We start from the raw sequence: 22,169 nt of genomic DNA on the forward strand, positions 1-22,169 counted from the left end.
CCTGCATGTGCCAGAAACCACCATTCTTTTGAAAACACAAATACCCGCAGGCAATGCAGGTTCAGCGTAATGGTTTACTGAATCCCAACTCTGGGACAGTAAACCTGAGTCTCGGCTGTACCGTTTCAGAATGCAGGGGCCACCTCACATTGGCAGAGCATTTCTCTATACGAAAACAAAAAAAACGTTCACCTAGAAAGCTAACGTATAAGGGCGGGGAGGGGGGCAGGAGTAGGCAGCCTCTGACCCTCCAGACTTGGCCTACGACTCCCATGATCCCTCACCCTTGGCTGCGGTAGTTAGGGCTCATGGGACTTATAGGCTGAAGCATCTGAAGTGATACAGCTGAGGCGCAGGTTTATGACCTCAGAGAGTTGCGCCACTGCTTCTCTCTTCCAAAGGGGAGGCGACCCTGAGGGGAATTATTCGCTTGTTGAGGGAGGGAACAATTAGTATTGGACGTTATTGGCTGAGCGTCTCTCGTATGAGGCGACTGAAGGGCGGCGCTGACGGACTCGTCCCGTCCCATCAACAGCCTCCGCTAAGTGGGAAAAAACCTTGGGGCCAGTAACGCCAGTTACCAAAGCTCGGCCCTCCCCCCCTCTCTGCCCCACCGCCTCGCCTTGTGGGGCGTGTAGCTAAGCCAAGAGGCACAGCCCACTTCTGGGTTCTCCACCACACGTTAGAAACAACCAAGTCTTAGCTGGGCTCGGCTGGGCTTTTAATTTTTTTTTGGGGGGGGGAGTATTTTAAAACGTATCTTTGCCCTGCCTGAGCCAACGCACCCCGCAAGCGCAAATTGGGCGGCGGCGGCACACGTAGTTCGGGCCCGCGCTTGCTCCGTAAGCCGGAGACGAGGCCGAGGCGGCTTTGGAGCTCGCGCCCTCCCCAAATCCCCCTCAGGCCGTAGCGAAGGCCGGGCGCGCTCCAGAGCCCCGCCCAGCCCAAGCCGACGGCCCCCAGGGGGCCCGAGAAGCCGCTGGCTCCGCTCACGGCCGCGTTGCGCCTTTTGCCCCTCCCCCCCACCGCTAGAAAGGGCGGGAAACGCTCTCGTCGCCGTCTGAAGCCCTGCATGGCGTTCTGTGAGCGGCCCTCGAGGGGGCGACGGCGGAGAAGAAGGAGAGGAAGGCGGGAGCCAGCCCCGCTCCTCGGCTCGGCTCTTTGACAAGCCTGCGGCCGCCTGCTTTACGACAAGCCCGAGGGCGGGCTTGGGAACTACATTTCCCATGATCCTCCCCTCAGCGGACGCCGCCTCGTCCCTTCCCGGTCAGAGACGCCGCGGTGGACTCCGGGACGGCGGAGGGAGGCGGGAGGCCGCTTACTGACGGGGGTCCGCTCGTTCGCTCGCCCGCCCGCCCGCCGGCTGGAGCGCGCCATGGCTGCCGGGTGCCGGATAGGTCCGTCCATCCTTAACAGCGACTTGGCGGCGCTGGGCGCCGAATGCAGCCGCATGATGGATTGCGGAGCGGACTACCTGCACCTGGATGTAATGGACGGGTAACTCACCAGAGCGCGCTGGGGCCCCGGGAGGGGGGGAAGGGGAGGCCCGGGGTGGGGTGGGGTGGGGTGGGGGCTTGATTTGTCTCTGCCGCGGGGCCAGCGCAAGGCCCCTCCGCAGGCCTTCTTCGCCCACGCCGGCGCCCGCCAGAGGCTGTGTACTAGGGTGACCCTGTCCAAAGGATTACAGGGCTCCTGTGCCTTTGACCACTGAGTGGAAAAGGACATTTCAGCAGGCAGCACCTGGTGAAATCCCCTCTGCATCATCACCACAGTGAAAGCTGCAGGAGCCCTGCCCTCCTTTGTATCTGGTCACTCTAGTAGAGCTCCTGCAGCTTTCACTGGTGATGATGAAGAGGGGATTTTACCAGGTGCTGCAGGCAGGCAGGCAGGCAAAGGACCCCTGCCGAAATCCCCTTTTCTACTCCGTCGTTAAAGGCACAGGAGCCCTGTCCTCCTTTGCACAGGGTCACCCTATTGTTCCTGACGTTCATGACCCATTGGCCACGCTGACTGGGGTTGATGGGAGTTGTAGTTCGACACACCTGGAGGGCACCAAGGCGAGGCAGACTTTGCAGCAAGGCAGCCTGTGGTCTTCCACATGTGACTTGAGGAGACAGTCGGCAGTGGCCCTGGCAGGCAGCCTACACTTTGAACTGGAAGTGAAAGCCCCTGTGTGTGGGCTATTCGCTGCTCCTCTGCACTCCTTGGCATAGAAGAGAAATGGTGAAGCCCCATATTGGATCTATACTTACCTTCTTAAAATGAAAAGTCCATTCCTGTTTGGAATGGAAGTAACAAACACAGCCTGCTTTGGGATTCTGCCCCTTGGTGACGGAACTCTGTCCGTGATTATGCCACAATACATTTGTAGTCTTTAAGATGTTGCAAGACTCTTTGTTGAGTTTTGCAGCAAGGGTGAAGTTCACTGTGGAGAGGTCACAGAAGAAAGGCTCTGCTCATGGAAGGTCCCTCCACCAGATTTTTGGGAATCCCTTGCCCCTTCCACATCACAGGATGACCATTCTGCAGGGGCTCCTGACTCTGTGAAGCATTTTCAGGGGGCTGACGGGACTGTCACAGGAAGCGGCCAGGAAGTCCACATCCATCAGTGCAGTTGATCCAGTGTAGATTTGGATCCAGCCCAACACTTTCCCATCACACCTCCTACTGAGAGGGAAGTTGTCGCAATGACTATTTCCAGAAAACATGTTTGTCTTGGTAGTAACACCTCCCCAAACACACGTGCCCCTTTCCCTATTTCTTACAGGACTTGAGTACATCCTTCATTATTATTCAGAGTAAAGAAAGTACTGGCTTGCATAGCTTATCTTAATTAAATAGGATACAGAATATGTTTTAATGTGTTAGTGTTTTTAGCAAGTAATTATATACCATCTATATTACCAAAGCAGAATACAGTACGTGAGCATATTTAATTTTCTTATACTTGTCCCTCCAGTCATATGTGCTGGATTCAACTCCCAACTGTGTAGTTGTGGAAAACTCAGGTGGAGTGGCCCCTGGGTTCTTTCTGTAGGAAGGGAGCTTTTAGTTGGTGCCTAGAAATATTATCTCCCACCTTAGTTGATGTTACTACTTGGCATATACATCACAACATGAGTTTTCAATTGTACTTCAGCAATACCAGTATTGCTGTTTGGGGTAGGATCCAGATTTAGTCATAACTAGGGTAGACCTATTGAAATCAATGGGACTTGAGTAACTTGCAATGGGTCTATTCTAAGAATGACTATATCTGGATCCCGCCCCATGCAACTATATTGGACTGAATTATGGGCTGAATATATTTTGCCTGTTACAGCTTGGTAAGAAACTTGTAGACATGTTCCTTCTTCTTGGCGTTACTTTTAAGAAAACCTATTATTTTTGTAGTAAGTACTATTATAAAGTACTTGTGTTAGTTATTAAAGTAATTTGCAGCAACAAGAAAATGCTGCATACACTTTTTTGGATGCACTTCTTGATGCATATATCTAGAGTAAAATAAGACATTTTCTTCCTGTATATTCCAAAATATACTTTTTGTCTGAAAATGCAACACAAGAGTTGTGAATTTAATGTTCCCTTCCATTTATTTGACCTCTGTGCATTCAGTGGAGAATGAGGAAGGGGCTAAGCACATAACTGGGTTGCACAACGTGGAAAAGTACATGCATAAAGCTGTGTGTGCCTGCTATTCTCATTTTCTGCTGAATGCATCAAGGTCAGGGTGGCAGGGCCGGAAGATATGCAGAGGGTACAGCTACGATCCTGTTTCTCAGTCTTATGTTAACTGAATGCATGGAACAAAAGGTGGGAACAGGGCTACAAATATCCATCATTCTCAAATAAGCATTAGTTAATAAATGTATGGGCCCGAATTTAAGTTGAGCTAGTTAATAAACATACAGGCATGGGTCAATCATACGTGCAGCAGCCTAGTGGTGCGTAGAATTGTAGCTAAACACTTGGATCTTCTTAAATATTATGTGATAAGATTCAGGAGTAGATGCTGGGTAGATGAGAAGATGGGAAACTTTCCGTCTTTGAGGTTCCTTAGATTAAGGTTCAGGTGTCATGATAATCCATGATGGGCTAATTAAGCTGCGATGGCTTAATTAACCCATCGTGGGTTATTGTGTCATCTGGTGGGAGCTTTTTTTTTTTACCCATGATGAAGTATTTGGCCAAAAAAATAATCTTTGCAGTGGTTTGATGGTGGATCAGGTGCCTCTTCATTTGGGGGAGGCTGTGTATGAAGTTCCAATGCTTCAGAGGTGAAACAGTGCCATTGCTCAGGTCGGAGGCCTGCAGCAGGACAGGCGGGGATCAATCAAATTACACACAGTACCTTAATAAGCTACTCAGAGTAGTTTATTAGCCCACTCGTGTGGCAGGGGATCATGGGCTATTTAAAAAAGTAAGCTACTGTAGCTTATTAACCCATCATGATGTCTGAATGCAGCCAATACCTCATTGTAAGGGTAAACTCATTATGAGAGGCATTTTGCTCATCTTTAATACTGAACTGTGAGACATAAAAGATTTCTCTATAGCACCACAAAAGCACAACCAAAGTTGCTGAGTACGTGTAATCATATAGTGCCAAAATCTTCCAAATATTCATTTAGTAGGGAGTTTAATATATTTATGTAATTTCTTCCCCATTGGGTAGGCATTTTGTCCCAAACATCACTTTTGGCCATCCTGTTGTAGAGAGCCTTCGGAAGCAGCTGGGTCAGCAGCCCTTCTTTGGTAAGCTCTAAATGTTTAATTGAAATGTTTGTTTGTTTATTTATTTATTTATTTATTTATTACATTTTTATACCGCCCAATAGCCGAAGCTCTCTGGGCGGTTCACAAAAGTTAAAACCATAATAAAACAACCAACATGTTAAAAGCACATGTTATAATCTGTAAAGAGGAAGTAACATACAACCCATCCAGACAACGGTCCTATCTTCATAAAAGTTTTGGAGACAGTATCTGCAAACTGTTTTGTTGTATGAATTTTGAATTCTGGTTTAAGGTAAACGTGCTGTCATTGATTTATGTTTCTGATCTATTTGGTTCTTTCTAGATATGCACATGATGGTTGCTAAACCAGAACAGTGGGTGAAACCCATGGCTGTAGCAGGTGGAAACCAGTACACCTTTCACATAGAAGCTACAGAAAATCCAGGGGCACTCATTAAAGATATAAGAGAAAATGGGATGAAGGTGAGAAGTTTGATGTCGTAAGAATTTAGTAGGTCCTGTGTGGGGTACACAGTGATTCCCTTATCTGAGGGTTCATAGGCTTCAGCTTCTTAAGGGCAAATGTTTGTTACAAAAATCTGCAATGTTGGGAAATGGCATAATTGCAGTAAGGTAAATCGCTAGTTTTTGTGCCATTTAATAGGGCTATTTCATGGACATGGTTTCCTAAACCTGTGGGAGGCTGAGGGACTTTTTTCTGAATTAAAACTGGATGCACATTTCACTCTTACGTCAGAAAGGCTTTTTTGTGTGTGTAGCATTGGAGGGAGCAATCCTATGTCCCCTAGACAATGTCTGGTGTGTGTGTGTGTGTGTGTGTGTGTGTGTGTGTGTGTGTGTGGGAATAGGATTGTTCCGTTTCCTGGCTCTGAGCTTGTAGACAGGGCTCCAAGCTGGGAGCCAGGAAACTGCACTCCCCCCCCCAATGCAGGTTACCTCTCTGTGCTCACAAAATAGAGCACAGAGATGGGGGAAAGGGTGTGTTCCTGGGGTGTGGACTGAGGCAGCAGCCATAGGACAAATCCTATGCCCACCTCCTCTCTCCCTGAAGTCTCTGCTAGAGGCTTAAATGCAGAACGGGAGGCATCTCCCACTCTGCACAGGTTACTTATAAGCCTCTGAGTACATCCAGGGCACATCCCATCAGACTGTGCTCTTAAGGAGCAAGAGTCGCCTGTACTCAATAAAGCACATCCCTTGTGTTTATGTGACTCCTGTTCTGGGCATTTCTCCTAATTGGAAGGAGGCAAAGTCAGAGCAGTAACTTTTTTAGAGACACGACAGGCAGCCTCCAGCATTTCTGTATTGGGAGTGATTTGAGTGCTCCATTCGAACCTGATGTGGACATTGGGCAGAATTACCTATCAGTGAAGCCTGTGTTTGAGGGGAGGCTTGGCAGAACACTGCAGGATGCAGCCTCTTCTGTGGCTGAATGCTTTGGGCTGACAAGAACCTTTAATTATTTTTCTTGTAGTACAGTAGGAGTTCTTGAAGCAGTTTATGAATTGCTACCATAAGGAGTAAACAAAAGATTGTAGTTTATGTTCCTACAGAGTGACCTTGTGTATAATCAAAAACAAAGGAATAGGTGGAATACGACTGGAAAACAGGTGTATTCATCCTAAAATGTCCACATGGTTCATCTGAGATTATAATGCGGAAGAATGCAAAATTCACAAATATTTTTATCATCACCTTCATCATCTTGGTGTGTAATTTCAGCAGAAGCATTATGTTTTATGTATTATTGGGATTATATAATTGGAGACGGAAATCTGAACACTTTAGTAAGAGCTCATTGAATATTGATTAATCATTGGAAATGTAAAATCAGTGGCTACATACGCTTTTGAAGAGTCTAATTCATAAGCAGTTTGGTGGTGGTCGAACTGGATACCGATCCCCTCTCTTATTAAGGGGGAAAGGTTCACTTGGTGGTCCTTCCTGTTGACCATTATGAGATTCACTACGAAGGTCATTTTGTTCTCTGCAAGCCCAAGTTGAAGGTTGGAATCATTTATTGTGTTTCTTTTCGACAGGTTGGTTTGGCTATCAAGCCTGGAACTACAGTAGAATATTTAGCGCCATGGGCCAATCAAATAGATATGGCCTTAGTTATGACAGTAGAACCTGGATTTGGTGGACAGAAGTTCATGGAAGATATGATGCCAAAGGTAGAATTGACATTTGTTTTTCCAGATACACCAAATTTATGCGTTAGGGTAATGGGGACTGTTTTAAATCTTTTCACTGTGGAATATTGTCATACTGAATATTTTCACAAACAGAACCTAGGTACGTCTTGATAATTTTGTTCTTTCTGTGCTGCTAACTAGGTTCATTGGCTGAGAACGCAGTTTCCTTCCTTGGATATTGAAGTGGATGGTGGCGTAGGGCCGGATACCATTCATAAATGTGCAGAGGTAAGCAGTCTATATGAACCTAAGCTTACTAACTCAGAACACTTCCAGAGATCATCTTGTCTCTGGCTAGTCTCAAGTTTTAACTATTCATGCTATACAAAGGATGTCTATAGTAATGTGAACCTTGATAAATCTTTTCTTTTTTTGTTTTGACTAACTGCTTTCAGAAAGAGAATTTGAGTAGACTTGTGTTTTTGATAAGCCCCAATGTACCTTTCTCTGCTAATGAGCAGCAAGGGAAGTAAGAAGAAGCCATTTGGCAAGTCGCTCATTTGTTGCGTTTCTCATTGGGACGTACTGACAGTTGCTTTAATACGTTCACTAAAGTCCTTATACAATATAACAGGCTTTATCCTGCTTCCAGGCAGGGGCAAATATGATTGTGTCTGGAAGTGCTATAATGAAGAGTGATGACCCCAGAGCTGTGATCAACCTGCTGAGGAACGTGTGTTGTGAAGCTGCTCAAAAACGCTCTCTTGACCGGTGAAATCAGGTTACTACCAAAAGGCTTTCAATGCTACTTTCCTGTCTATGTGTGGGTGGGATAACTAGCAAGACTGCAACACTGAAGATTCATTCCTTCTTTGCAGAGAAACAAGCAGCAACACAGTAAAATTGCCTTGCCAGCTTGGAGCTGGACTGGCCCACTACTATCCTTTAACTTTTCTAATACGCATTACAACATACGGACACTGCTTGCTTGAGAATTCTTATTGTAGCCGTTTGCCATGGAAGACAAATTAATTTTGTTCTACATTAAACACAAATGTGTCCATTCCTTAACATTTTAAACACCTGAAAATAAAACTTGAGATGGAAAGTCTTTAAGAGTGACTGGACTTGATAAAATGGACTGGATCCAAACCTTGTTAAGGTCCAAACAATGATACAAAATGAAGAATGGAATGGGGAGGGAGATGAAATGTTTGAAAATCTCCATATGAAAATAGAAAATCTTGGAAATACTGGGATTTTTAAAAAAATAAGCAAGACTTTTTAGAGCAATGTTTATTGCTCTTTAAGCTTAATACTACTTGCTGTTAAGTTGAAGGTGCTTTGTATAAAAACATTACGAATTGCATCACTAACTTTCACCAACGTTCCGTTTCAGAAATGTGGTTCTTATAATACAAGTAACTTGAGAAATATTATTTTATAATCTGTTGGTGATAGACGCAGAGTGCCTTTTGAATGGAAAACAATCCTCTTCTTCCCTCAGGAGAAAATTTGTCCTATCTTAATAGTACATGCTACCTCAATTAAGAGATCTGAAAACATAATTATGAAAATAAACATTTTGCCATACGAATTGCAGGTCTTCTCTCTTAATGCTAGGTTCGTTCATTAGGATAGCTAACTTGTTTCATTAGGATAAGAGCCTCATCAGACTGGTTTTTCAACTGAATAACATTGGCTCGATCCACTGCCTTACACCCTCCTTCTTGAGAAGAGGAACATGAGCAAATGGCTCTGCAATGTCTGGTTTGCACATAGTGATAACCCAGAGTATGAGGTTGTTATTGAATCATGGACTGTCATACTCTGAAGACCTGCTCACTGGGTAACTTTGAGCCAGTTACTGACTCAGCCTAACCTACCTCACAGGGTGTTGTGAGGATAAAATGGAGAAGGATTATGTAAGCCGCCTTGGGTTCCTAGCAGGAAAAAAGGTGGGATAGAAATATAATATAAATAAATATGTGTTGTTAAATACAAACAACCCAGGAAGAGAACCTATGGTTTGTTGTGTTGTGAACTCTTAAGTTCTTAATTAACAACCTGTAGTTAAACCATAGTACAGGGTTCACATGTAACAACAACCCACGATTCAACCTTAGCATATACTCAGCCATTACTCTGGATTGTTGTAATGAGCGAACTGGAGGCCTTAGAGAAAGCCAGCAAAAGCCAAGTCTGTTGTTGGCTAGCAGAACAACAGATTTAAGTTTGTGAATGCAAAGTATATAGGACCTAAAGATGCTCCAAAAGTCTGGGGCTGGGAAGAACAAAGCAAAACTGGGTGATTTATTCTCAGGTTTCCCTCAAAGGATTTTCTGTTCTCTTGCATAAATCAAATTGCTTAAATATTTTGAAGGACCACACAGGAAGGAGCTGCCATTCTTTAATCATGGAGTTACAGTTTCTCACACTACTAAAAGTATCCAGGCCCTGGAAGAATATCAGACGATATACTGGAGGAAATGATTGGCCATTTCACAACCCATTATTGATTATGTAAACATTCGTTGCAAAACCAACAATGGATAAAATCCAACATAAGTCTTACTTAGAGTAGATCCATTGAAATGAATGGGACTTAAGTTGGATTTTACACAATATCGTACCATAATCATGATTTGTGCTATTCAAATGCGAAATCTGAGCTTTTAAAGGGGTGCCATTTTACATGGTTCATCTCTTCATTAGGAATCTCAATCCATCAACATCACACTGTGGTATACAGAAATAACTTTTAATTTTAAAACCTTGCAATGAAAATTGCTATATCAGAGGCAAGATTCAAATTTAATTCTCTGGATAAAACATATTTTTAAAGTTAAAACCAAAATTTACAATAAACTACAATCTAACATAGGCTGTAGTGTTGAAATGCAACTGAACATTTTTACAATATCCAGTGTACTTCCAGTCCATTTGGAAGGGAAGGGATACTAAAAATGGGGCCATCTACCCATCATAGCTTAGCTTTGGACATGACAATGAATAAAACTTTGCTTAACAATGATCAACAGTTTCTCAAAGAAGAGCCATCTTCTTCACAGAGTACACACTATTGGCATCACTGAAAGCAGGTGACAATCCTACACTACTTTTGTACACCAGGCGTCGCTGGGACGATACAGATAACATTCCAAACACAGCATTTTAAAATTTGAAGATGAAAATAACTTGGTTTTCTCTCTGTATCAAGAATATGACTACTGCCTTGTTTGTAATGTTGACATTTATACAAGCACTTTAGGGGGGATATTTTTAAAATGCCTCAAGGCATGGAATGGATCCTCACAACCTGCTCAAATATAACAAGAGTACACAGTTTTTGTAGGGCTAGAAAGGGTTTTAAATATGTTGTGGTAAAAATAGTAAATAGTTTCCCTAGTGAAGTATTCAGATTTCTCAATCCTTTCCATTCCTTCTGATCAAGAATGAAACGGGGATCCACTGTGAAATACAGAAAATCAATTATTTAAAATTGACTTTACCTCATGTACAGTTTTTGGTGTCTCTCTAGTGAGAGAACTGAATAACCATATATTCACATCATCAAATTTACAAATGGCTGATTCTTTACTGGACAAAACGTTTTCCTTAAAGGGGGACAGTATACTTGTATACTTATACCACTCACACAAACTGGCTGGTTGGATTGCTTTTTCTGTGTTGAGCTGAGGTTGTTGCATTGCTCAGCAGGGGGGGAAAGCATACTCTGCTGCACTGCAACCATACATACACTTAAAAATATTTATCCTTCCAGTTTTTCAAGATGTGGCACCAAATGGCGGTTGCAGTTTAAGAATATCCCCTTCTGGTATGCATCTAGATTGAAAACATTCTTCTTGTAGTTGGGATAAAAAGAAACTGCTCTTGGATTCTTATCCTGCCTGTAAAAATAAAATAAAGGGGGGGGGGGAATATGTGTTGTAAATATAAATATGAGTCAAGCTATTATTGACTGTATGAGCATGGCAATATTTTACCTTATACATTCCTTCACCCTGGTTAGCTTTCTTAGTGAACCCCCTTATTTTCCGTCACGTCTGTTTTCTCATGCTGCCAATTCCCAAGTAAACTTGATTGCACTCTTCCAGCTCATCAGCAGAACTTTTCTTTTGTGGCTGATTACTATTTGGAAAATTGAAGGCAGCATATGAGGTACATTCAGAGTCACTGAGAATGGTCACATTTGAACTTTCTTGCTGAGCTGTTATTGAATGCTGGCATATTAAAGCCTCTGCTTCTTTATCCTTCAGTGGAAAAGTCCGAAGTTCCCACAAAATAGACTGAAAGGAATAAAAGAATGAATAAGCAGCACGTTCAACTGGAAAATACCTGTCAATAAACATGCGCCACTCCTTACAGAGCAGGCAGCCTGCAGCCCTTAGCCTAATTTCAAAAGTCCATGGCATCCAATCAGTTCAGACCTCTGGCAAGAGTGATCTATCCTTCCGGCAGCCCACGGAGTGGGAAGAAAGAGGAAATCCGAGGCAAGAGGTGAGCCTCCTCCTCTTGGCTTTGGCTGTGCTCACCACCATGTGCCCCCACCCCCCGCAAGGGAATTCAACCCTCAGCAGAAAAAATATTGCCCATCCCTACATTACTGCAATAATTTGGCAGAGAAGACACTGTCAGCATCTTATACCTTGTACAAAACCTTTGAAACAATTAATAATGCTGATACTTAAAGCTCTGGAGTGCTTCACATATCATTTCAGAAATTATTAAATCACCAGAAAATAGACCACTATTATTTCTGGTCCAGGCAGATGGATGGATGAAACTAATGTGAAGTGGCTTGCCTAAGGACTTTTACAATGCAATCTAAAACACATCTCAGAAATTTATTTATTTACAATATTTCTATATTGCTCTCTATCCAAGGACTTCAGAGCACTCAACAAGTGAGGTAAAAGAATAAAAACATTAAAAATTACACTTTAAAAGAACAAGTGCAGATTAAACCATGGCCAGTCATTCTGGGAAAGCTTCATGGAACAATGATGTTTTCAGGAGGTGCCAAAAGCAATACAGCCTGCCTGACCTCCAATGGCAGGGAGTTCCATAAGAAGGGGGCCACTACACTGAAGGCTCTTCTGGTAGACTCCAATCAGAGGGTAGGTCTATGTGGACCCACCAGGAACATGACGTCAGTAGCTGGGCAGGTTGGTGAGAGAGAAGGTGCCCTCTCAGGTATCCTGGTCCCAAGTTGTTTAGGGCTTTGTACACTAGTACTAGAACTTTAAACCTGGTCCAGTCGCGATTAAGCAGCCAGTGCAGTGCCCTCAGCAAAGGAGTTACATGCTGTAAAGGGGCAGCTCCCGTCTACTGCTGAGCTGCTGCATTCTGCACTAGCTCCAGCTTTGCAGTAATCCAATCTTGAGGTTACCAAGCTATCCCTGTTCAGGAGAGGCTGTAGGTGGCGATCCAGCTGAAGCTGGTTAAAAACACTCCAAGCTGCCATGGCCACTTGAGCCTCCAGCGACAGAGATGGATCTAAGAGTACCCCCCAAACTACGAACCTGATCTTTCAAAGGGAGTGCAACCCCATCCAGAAGAGGCAATAAGCCTATTTCCCAGACTCTGGAATCTCTCACCCACAGGGCTTCTATCTTGCCAGGATTCAGTTTGTTTATTGGTCCTCATCCAGCCCATTACTGAGTCCAGGCACCGGTCCAGGACTTGCACAGCCTCACCTGATTCAGATGTGACAGGGAGATAGAGCTGCATGTTATCAGCATACTGATGGCATTTGGCTCCAAATTCCCTAATGACTACTCCCAACGGTTTCATGCAGGTGTTAAACAACATTGGGGACAAGATGGTACCTTGTGGAGCCCCATATCTCAACTGCTGAAGAATAGTCACCCAATTTTACTCTGAAATTGCCCCCGTAGGTAGGTCCGGAACCAGTGTAACACAGTGCCTCTGATACCCATTTCACGGAGTTGATCCAGGAGGATATCAAAAGCCGATGAAAGACCAGCAGAATTAACAGGGTTGCACTCCCCTTGTCCCTCTCGATTCAGTCTTGGTCGCCCTGATGACCAGGCTGATTCAGAAATATGTTCCACTATGATCATATCTATTCAGAAGTAAGCCCCACTGAGCTCAATGAAACTAACTCCCAGGTACATGTGTATAAGTTTGCACCCTTAGTGAGTTTGTCTAAGGCAAGGTTTAGTTCGGGGTTATTTTTTAAGAACCACCACAGTGTGGAGCTCAAAACTACTTTTACAAAGTAAAATACAATACAAAAGATCTCAGCAAGATTTCTGAAAAATGTTTATCAGCAGCCTTTGCTCCCTTTTTCTGCCAGTGTGAAAGGGATTCCTCAGCTGCCCACAAATCAAAAGTCCCAGCTGTTACTAAATATGTTTTTACCGTTGCTTCTTGGATTCTTTCCAAAGACTGCAATGGTTCCAAGTACGGAGAACTGTAGATTTCTGAAGTAACGTCAGCAGTGTTTTCAGACAAATGGGGAGCTATTAAATCAGAGTTGACTAGCTTTTCTTTCAGTGCTTGATCTTGTCCTTCAGAAGTTCTGCTATATGATCTATAATGAAATAGAATAAACCTTCAGTTACTTCCAAATAAAAATCATCTGAGGAAAATGCTTCCATATTCTAAGATGGATGAATTAGATTTCTTAGAATTCTGAAAAGAAAACTCAAGTATTGAAGGGGGTCTTTAAAAAACCAAGATGAACCATCCCATTGTGTATAAAAACATCTCCATTCTTGGTCAGAGCATGGAATACCATTTGTAATGAAGTGTAGGCCCTCCTGTGATGCTATCTTCCCTACCACATCATTTTTCAAATTTATTGCCAAACCAAAAACAAGGCATTTAAGCTTTTAAAAAGCTGGCTCTTTAGTTATTCAAATCTATGCGTGAAACATACAGCATATATTTAATACAATTTAAATCTCTTCAACACCAGAGAGGTGCCAGTGCAGCAGTAGACTTGGTGCTCTTCTGTTGCTGTCCAGTAGTTACTGCCAAGTGGAAGAACAACAGCTAAATGCCCTCTTGCAATCAGATGCTGCCTGCATATGATGAAGTCAAGAAGTGGTCTGGGGATTGAGGCTGTGGCCCTCTTCCACCAGATACTGACTTCCTGACCCTGGAAGACAGACCCCCCCCCCAACCTAGTTGCCCTCCTTTCATCAGCAGGGGAGGAAGAATAGTGGATAATGATACGAAACAACCCCCCTTCCCAAAGGAAACTGAAAATGTCTTCATTTATAGAGTTGATCTGTGTTAACAGCCACTCCACAAGCATTTTAGGAATAAGCACACATCCATGAAGGGTCAACAAGGAGACAATCTTCATGTTCCCATTTCAACTTACTGAATATAAATGGAAGTGAACTGACTATTCACCTGAAATTTTGAACACAGCCTGATGTTAGAGGAGCTTCAGATTTGTGCAGGCAAGCAATTTGGCCCAGAGAAGTCACACCCTTAAAAAGGAGCCCAAATATAGAAAGAAGCTGTTAAAGAACAGTGAAAAAAGAAAAAGAGCCAAGCAGCACTGGCCATGAAAATGTAGTCACTCGGCGAGGAGTTGCAGTGCTACTCAGTACAGCAGGGGCTGGCATTCCAGTCCTCTTAAACGGATAAGTACTCTTTTCATTCTAAGGGCAGAACCATGTTCTAATTATTATTATTATTACGTCTCTTTCTTTAGAGTATTTATTCATAAGTGTTGATTAATAGAATGGGTCTGACAGGGTAGTGTTTATTATTTTTATTTTGAAATACCAAATGATCGCATTTGATCATCTACATTTATTTTCAAAGGCCAGAATCCAAAACGTTGTTTAGCCTCACAAAAGGTTCGCATTAGCCCAGTGACAATTATATTGTTGCCTTTGAATAGCTGACTCTCATCATCTCACGAAATGCCTTTGAACCCCACCCTGCAGTTAAAAAACAAACATCCAACCATGTGGAATGGGGAGTTGCTCTTGAAGAAAAAAAGTTCCTGTTGGAGAAAATTGGTTGAGAACTAGTTCTACAGTACTTTTGGATTCTGACCAGGATTCTAAATATTAGAGGGGGGGGGGGGAATATTCTACTAGGTTTAATTTTCTATACTATAATGAGAAAACATGAGTCACCCTCTCCAAATATAGATATGATATGATGGGATGTGGAATATAATGCTGTTTACAAAAACATTTCCATTAAAAGAATCGAAGAGTGCTATCCGATTCAGTCTTCTCAGTGATGGAAAGTCCTTCTCTCAGTGGAATGGAGGAGGGCTGGTTCCCTCTCCTGCTGCATCCCTCTCTGCGTGCTCTCAAAATCTGCTTCAGAGAGCAGGTGGGAATTTTCTACAGTATCTGAGTACACATCCAACAGATAATTGTAGAGGGTGCAGAGCGGGGCCAGTGAGAGGGAGGGGTATGGCCCTCGGCTATTGGGCGATATAGAAATGCAATAAATAAAGAACTAGGGGACCCTGCACCCCAAGACATTTATAGAAGTAAACGTAAGTCACAAATATTAGGGAAGTTTTTAACTGAACTTTAAACAACCTGTATTAGAAATTACACACACAGGGAGCTCTAATACACATAAAAAACACTTGCAAGAGCAAAAGATTCTTGAATTCAATGGGAAAGCTTGCTCATGCAGGAATGCTGTGCAAATACTGAAATATACAGGAACCTTTCAAATTGAGTTTATATCTGAAAAATGGGAGAACAAGCTCCATGTAACTTCAAGAACTTGAGAAAAGTGACACACCCAGAGACCACTGGTAGCGAATAATGATTCTTAGGGCTCATCTACACCAAGCACAATAGTCCACTATGAAAGCAGTATATAAAGGGCAGGATCGTAGAATCACAGAATAGCAGAGTTGGTATTCCAACAAGGCCATCGAGTCCAACCCACCGCTCAATGCAGGAATCCACCCTGAAGCATCCCTGACAGATGGTTGTCCAGCTGCCTCTTGAATGCCTCTAGTGTGGGAGAGCCCACAACCTCCCTAGGTAACTGATTCCATTGTCGTACTGCTCTAACAGTCAGGAGCCACACTACTGCTTTATAGTGGTATTGAAGTGCACTGACAACTGTTGGGGCCTCATTGACACCTACTATATACCACTTTCATACCACTATATCCTTCTTGGTGTGCCTCTTGCCTTTTATATACCATTTTCATAGCGGAATATGCTGCTTGGTGTAGATGAACCCATATACAAGCTTCAATTTCAACCTGCCTGTTCCTTCTGGGCCATCGGCATTGCTCCCACAGTGACCATCGCGCTCGCTCTTTGTCTTCATAATTTGCATGACGTGCAGCATAGACATCATCGGACAGGTCTTCTGCCTAAACAATGAAGTGCCCAGATTGTAAGTAAGTGTAAGAGTGGTTTAAAAATAAATCATGTCATTGATTTTCAACACCCTAAAATGCAATATACTTGATGGCAATGCAATCCATTCATAATTAGACATAAGTACAACCCTTTCCTGTTTCTCCAGAACACTGCAGTATGGATGGGTGTGATTGTTATGGGCTGCATTACACAGGAGAAGAGGGGCGACCAGGGGTATGAATTGAATACTTCCCCACTGTTCAGTTCTATGATGGAAGAGCCTGCTGTTTCCCAGCTATTCCCACTTTAAAAGTGGTTCTTTTTATCCTGGGATTTCTACAGGATTCTGCAGGAGTTCTCCTGGTTGTTGGCAATGTCATGAAATCAACCCAAATACTTCTATGAGTGGTCAATCACGAGTATGCAATATAGCTCGTTTTGAGGAGCCCCAAGTCTTTTAAAACAACAAAACGATTCAAAAGCAATGTTTTGAGTCATCAGATGAATGGGAATACAGCCTACCTTTTCTTCATCCTTATGTAGACTTCCCAAAGGCTCAAGGCTAACAATTCTCCAGCTGTTGATGAGAAAAAATTCCTCAGTGCAAGGTTATCAGAAACTCATCTCTATTGCACTATGAAAAATCATTCTGTGCAATAAATCTTGTAAAAGCACTCATTAAGTAAATTAAATAAATATTTTGCATAGGTAAAGCATGTCTAGTTCAAAGACATTAGCTGCAAGTTGACAAGCTTCTCATTGGACATTTATCTAGTCAGTAATTTGCTTATGTGCAAGCATAGCCATGCTGTGATTGGGCAAAGAAGCAAAATGCTGGTCTGCCTCCTCCATGTGCTACAAGGCTGCCTGGTTATGGGCTATTTGAGCTACCGTTAGTTGCCCGTGCAAGGGGAGACCAGAACATGCCCCCCCCCTTTTTCTGTTCTCCTGTTGTTTTTAGTTTTGCTAACAGATTAGGTTTTCCTTCACTAGTGTTCTCCCATCCGGGTTCTTATATCAATCAGCAAGGTCCCATCCATGTTCATTTTGTTGTTGGTGGTGTTTTTGTCTGTCTCAAAATGCAGGATTATCAAAAGCCTTGATAGTCTAGATGTGTTCGTACTTAATTGCAGTGAATGTCAATAATCCCAAACAAATGTTTTGAAAGTCTGAAAACAGATACCGTGGATGGTTCTAAATGGGACAGTCAAAATTCTCTGATATATGCCAGAGAATTGGGGAAATATTCAGGCATTGACAAACTCAATCTAGGATTGACATTTACATATGAATTATGACAATGCGCATCACATTCTGGACATTCAGTATAGCAATCCTGTTTCAGTTATCTTTGCTGTCTAATAGTGTAGCAAATTAAAGAACTTTCATGTAATGCAAGTATCTTCAGGTTGGACTTCAATTTACTAAGGCTGTAAACCGTATAAATTCAGATATGCATTTCAATATGCATCTTGGCTGGCGTTCTGTTTTGCCACGCTGGTTTGGGGCAGTTCCATTGTTGTGGAATAATGTGACAAAATAGGTAGCACTGGGCTGGTTGCTGAGCAACGAGAACACGGTTCTCTTAAATACCTTCTTGCCTTTTTCTGTACCTGCTCTTCACCATAAAAAATATCAAGCATTTTTCTAGAGATGAGAAATGTTTGCAAAATAGCCATTTCTTTTGACTTTGACTCACCTCTACTTTTATTTTAATTATGCCCTTTTAAAATATAATGTTATGCCATCTTATGAATGGACAGTGAACACATTAAATGTACCTTGGAGTGAGAATTTCTTTATACTGTAGCTTTTCCAACTTAGATGGTGCAACCAGCGACATAGGGATAACAATATTATCTATATCATAGGAGCTCTCACTTCTCAGCCGCCGTCTTAAATTGATCTATTAAAAAATATATTATATATTTGTTGACATTAAATTGCCACACAAAATCAAAAGTAATCTTCAATGCAAAGACCTAGTAAGAGCACCAGCTGTAATACTAAAGGTGAACATCACTGAAATGCTATTTCCTTATCCTTTTCAAGCTGATAATCTTTTTTACTGGCTTTGTAACATAAACTAACTATAAGGGCATCAAAATGCTACAATGGAAAATGGACATGGGGTTTGGTCATTTGTCCAGTTAAACATTTCACACAGTCATATGTGTGAAGCAATAATTATTTGTACTGCAAAGAAGAGCACTGGGGGGGGGAAGTCTAAATCACACTTTCTCAATCTGATACCCTCCATATATTTAGTTCAACTCCCATCAGCCCCAGCCAGCATGGGCAATGGTCATCTGGAGGGCACCAGATTGGGGAAGGGCGGCTTAAACCATTTCACAATTTGTTTAAAAAGTTGTTAAATAAAACTTGAAAATATGAAAAAAAGGTTCAGTTTTAAAATGGGGTTATGGTTATTGTGCAGAGCAAGGGTTTCTGCTCAGTGTGCTTGTATACCATGAGCTATGATGAAGGGCTTGGGAGCAAAGAGCCCTCTTGTCTTGCTAGCATGATGTAATAAAAAGGTAGCTTTGCCACCTAAGCAAAGGTAGTCTTGATTTTATGGCGTCTTTGATAATATTTGACCATCAACTGGTTGACGTCACCCCAAGTGGAATGTTGTAAAATACAAAGATGTCTTTCACAGGGAAGGACAATTGAGAAATAGGCTGAAGTGAAGCAATGGCATGGTGTACACTTCAATAAAATAAAATCCAAAAATTCAGTTCCTGTTTTGAATTTTAAAACGCTGATTAGAAAATGTTTTGACGCATCAGCCTTACAAAGAAATGCCAATTCCATAAACAAGCTCTAGTGTTGTTGTTTTTTTAAAAAAACTAAAAGCTTAAATATGCAGTCTTTAATTTATGAAAACATAAACGTATATACTATTAGTAAAACCAGATTGTTTTTGACTAGTTTTGTTGTTACCACTGAATTTAGCAAATAGACCCTAAGCTCTTACAATTTGGATCAAAGATCCTAACTCTGTCAAAACCACTGCTTTTATCCCATATAATGGAGTACAAAAATGTCTCAAATTCTGGTACAGCCCTCACTGGCACTACTTTGAGGGGCGTTGCAACTACAAGGGAAAGGACGGTGCTGCTAGTGACTCAGGAACTTCATGTAAACTACACCACTGGAACTACACTGGAGATTCAGTTGTCAGTGGGGCAGAGCTGGTTGGTTCTTCTCTGCTGTCAAGACTAGCATTATCTGTTGCAATCTGCTCTAGATGCCGTATCACCGTAAGCATATCAGTAGATCTAGGCTGATCATCTTTCAGTGCATACATTTTAGTATACCTGTGATGTGGTACTGTGACTTGATCTAGATATCGTGTCGCCATTGGCTGCTCCTGCAAAATGACTATGGGATTCCTGTTCTTCATGCTGAAAAGAAAAGGCTTCACATCTATTGTTACTTTCTCCTGCCAGAAAAGAAAAACAAGATTCTTTTACCTATTAGTAAATTCATTTCTATGTAATGAACTCAACACATACATTTGAACACCTAGTTTAATTACTCTGATGCTCTATATGCCATTATACCTAGATTTGACTTATATAAATCCATAAACCATTCCAATCATCTCTATATTAAAAAAAAATACTGATAGAAATTTATTTCCATAGTACTGCATTTTTTTAGAGCTTCACTTATTTAATTTCTTCCCTAGTACACCTTGTTTGAAATTTGCTTCACTTGTAGTTAGTTCTTAATAACTTGTAGTTATTAGAATGTAAGCCTATGCGGCAGGGCCTTGCTATTTACTGTTTTACTCTGTACAGCACCATGTACATTGATGGTGCTATATAAATAAATAAATAAATAAATAAATAAATAATAATAATAATAAACTAAGAACACATCTACATATGAACTACACTTGTAACTTTCATCAAGGACAGGTTGTTCCACCAGGGGGCAGAGCTGGATGGGTCTATCTTAATTGCTAGGATTTCATCCAACCAAATTTTATCCTTATCTTATTAAAGCACACCCAAACACACACACCCAAACACTTATTCATTGTGCATTTACCACACATGAAGTAAAAAAACAGACACTGGATGGTAGAATATGCTGCATTTAAATTGGAAAGAATAAAATAATAACCGCCCAGAGAGCTTTGGCTAAAGGGAGATATAGAAATGTAATAATTAATAAGAGAGTTGCTTAAGTGTAACTGCTGCTCTTTGAGTAGGTTTTCTGTGCAGCTACACACATATAGGAATTCAACCCAAAATATACCCATGCAATTCTAGAATGGGGAGATTGGAAGATTAGGAATGATGTCCCCTCACCCCACCCCACCTTTTGGCCAATGGGGTGAAGCAGCAGACGGGGGCGCAACATTATGAAGAATCTCTTTAGAAGGTGAGATCATGAACTCCACACAGTTTCCTACTGGGGTAGAGGGCAGGGTAGGTGACTATACAAAATATCCACTTCAAGAATATCAGTTACAGGTAGGCAACTGTTTTCTTCTTCATGGGCTCTATGTAGTCCCACAAATGGGAGTTTAGCAAGTACAGTTAGTTACCAGAAGGCAGGAGTGATAGATTTATCACAAAAGACCATTGAGGATAGCTTTCCCAAAGTTTGCATTTCAGGAACATCAATGGTATAAATTGCTGATGTGCAATGTAGCCAATAGAAGTACCAAAAGAGCAGTAGGCTGTGGAGGTAGCTGTGGCTCTTGTAGAGCAAGCAAAGAATGTTCATGGTCAGCCTTTCCTCTGAATGCGTTAGTGGTACAAGATGATGATGACTCTTACTATCGAATAAGGAATTCACTGAACTAAAATGAGGTGAACTTTGTCAACCCCGCACCAACAGACAACAGATCAAGTTAGATTTACCTAGGCCATAGTAAAAACCTAAAGACCCCTGGAGACTTCAAGAAGGGAAAGATGACAAGAAGCTCAATATTTCATGAAATGTGATGCAGGCAATGAATCTTGGCCCTAAAATGAAGTTCAGTCAACAATCACCTTTTCCACAAAGAATTGAAGACAAGGAAGATCCATTCAAGAGTCGTCAGTTCACTAACAGGTCTCACCAAGCCCAGAGACATTAGCATCACAGACAATGAAAGTGGATCTTCCTCCTTGCAAGAAAAAGGACCATTGAGTAGGAAAGGACCGAAAGAAAGCTCCACCAGAAAACCTTAGGCTGTGAACATAATAGACAACTTACACCTATCCCCTCTTCTGGAAGTTTCCCCAATCAGATGGTCTTTGGTTGTCTGATCAGGTCTGGTGGTACTGTTGCTGAATGCCAGGTCGGTCCAAAATAAAATATCTCTCATCCATGATTTAATTGTGGATGGAAGGGCCAACTTGGGTGGGGGGATTGGGAGGGATTAGTCTCTCCCAGATGTGCCCTCCTGGGTATCAGGTACAAAATCAACACTGACTTGAGGGTAGGGAGTGGGGGATTGCTGTGGTCTACAGGAATTCTCTTTCCCTTGCTAGGCTTCCTGTCTGAGCGCCAATCTTGAGTGTTTGTACCTTACATTGAGGACCTGGGTCATATTAGGCAGTCTGCTGGCCCACATCACTACCCATCAGTCTCCATGCCTGAGCTGCTGGAGGTTGTCTTTGACTTGGTGTTGAGGACCCCTAGAATGATGGTTCTGGGGGATCTCAACTTCCATGATAATACTATCGGATCTAGGGCGGCTCAGGACTTCAGGCCACCATGATACCTATGGGGATGTCCCAACATGTTGGCCCAACACATATAGGAGGACACACATTTGATTTGTTTTTTTTCCAACTAGACAGGAGGATGGTGATCTAAAAGTGGGGGAATTAAATTAAAGTGGGGGAACTTCTATCCTCAAGGGGAGACAAGACAGTTTAAAACTAAACTTAACAGAGCCAGTTCAAAGCCA

General features: G+C 42.3%; 2 protein-coding genes across 5 annotated transcripts in view; one reads left to right on the forward strand and one right to left on the reverse strand.

Annotated features, from left to right (window-relative positions):
- Positions 1–1,314: 1,314 nt before the first annotated feature.
- RPE (ribulose-5-phosphate-3-epimerase) lies at positions 1,315–8,490 on the forward strand. 2 transcript variants are annotated; one of them, XM_063116074.1, is made up of 6 exons: positions 1,315–1,497; positions 4,676–4,755; positions 5,081–5,220; positions 6,798–6,932; positions 7,095–7,181; positions 7,546–8,490. In XM_063116074.1, exons 1-6 carry the CDS (start codon positions 1,376–1,378, stop codon positions 7,666–7,668), a joined length of 687 nt encoding a protein of 228 aa, XP_062972144.1. In that variant the 5' UTR covers positions 1,315–1,375; the 3' UTR covers positions 7,669–8,490. The 2 variants fall into 2 exon arrangements, with proteins under 2 accessions (XP_062972144.1, XP_062972145.1); XM_063116075.1 differs by having other exon boundaries at positions 1,401–1,486.
- A 1,150-nt stretch (positions 8,491–9,640) lies between these two features.
- KANSL1L (KAT8 regulatory NSL complex subunit 1 like) overlaps positions 9,641–22,169 on the reverse strand; it is a 52,769-nt gene continuing 40,240 nt past the window's right edge. For 2 of the 3 annotated variants that reach the window (XM_063116077.1, XM_063116076.1), the window contains exons 10-16: positions 19,573–19,697; positions 18,034–18,158; positions 16,775–16,829; positions 16,154–16,263; positions 13,302–13,473; positions 10,901–11,203; positions 9,641–10,804 (exon numbers count right to left, since the gene is read on the reverse strand). In XM_063116077.1, coding sequence (XP_062972147.1) covers positions 10,955–11,203; positions 13,302–13,473; positions 16,154–16,263; positions 16,775–16,829; positions 18,034–18,158; positions 19,573–19,697 — 836 coding nt within the window. In that variant the 3' untranslated portion in view covers positions 9,641–10,804; positions 10,901–10,954. Of the gene's footprint in view, positions 10,805–10,900; positions 11,204–12,439; positions 12,614–13,301; positions 13,474–16,153; positions 16,264–16,774; positions 16,830–18,033; positions 18,159–19,572; positions 19,698–22,169 lie in introns of those variants that run through there. The other variant, XM_063116078.1, reaches the window with a different exon arrangement.

Source organism: Elgaria multicarinata, chromosome 2 (assembly GCF_023053635.1).
Source record: "Elgaria multicarinata webbii isolate HBS135686 ecotype San Diego chromosome 2, rElgMul1.1.pri, whole genome shotgun sequence".
Lineage (NCBI taxonomy): Eukaryota > Metazoa > Chordata > Lepidosauria > Squamata > Anguidae > Elgaria > Elgaria multicarinata.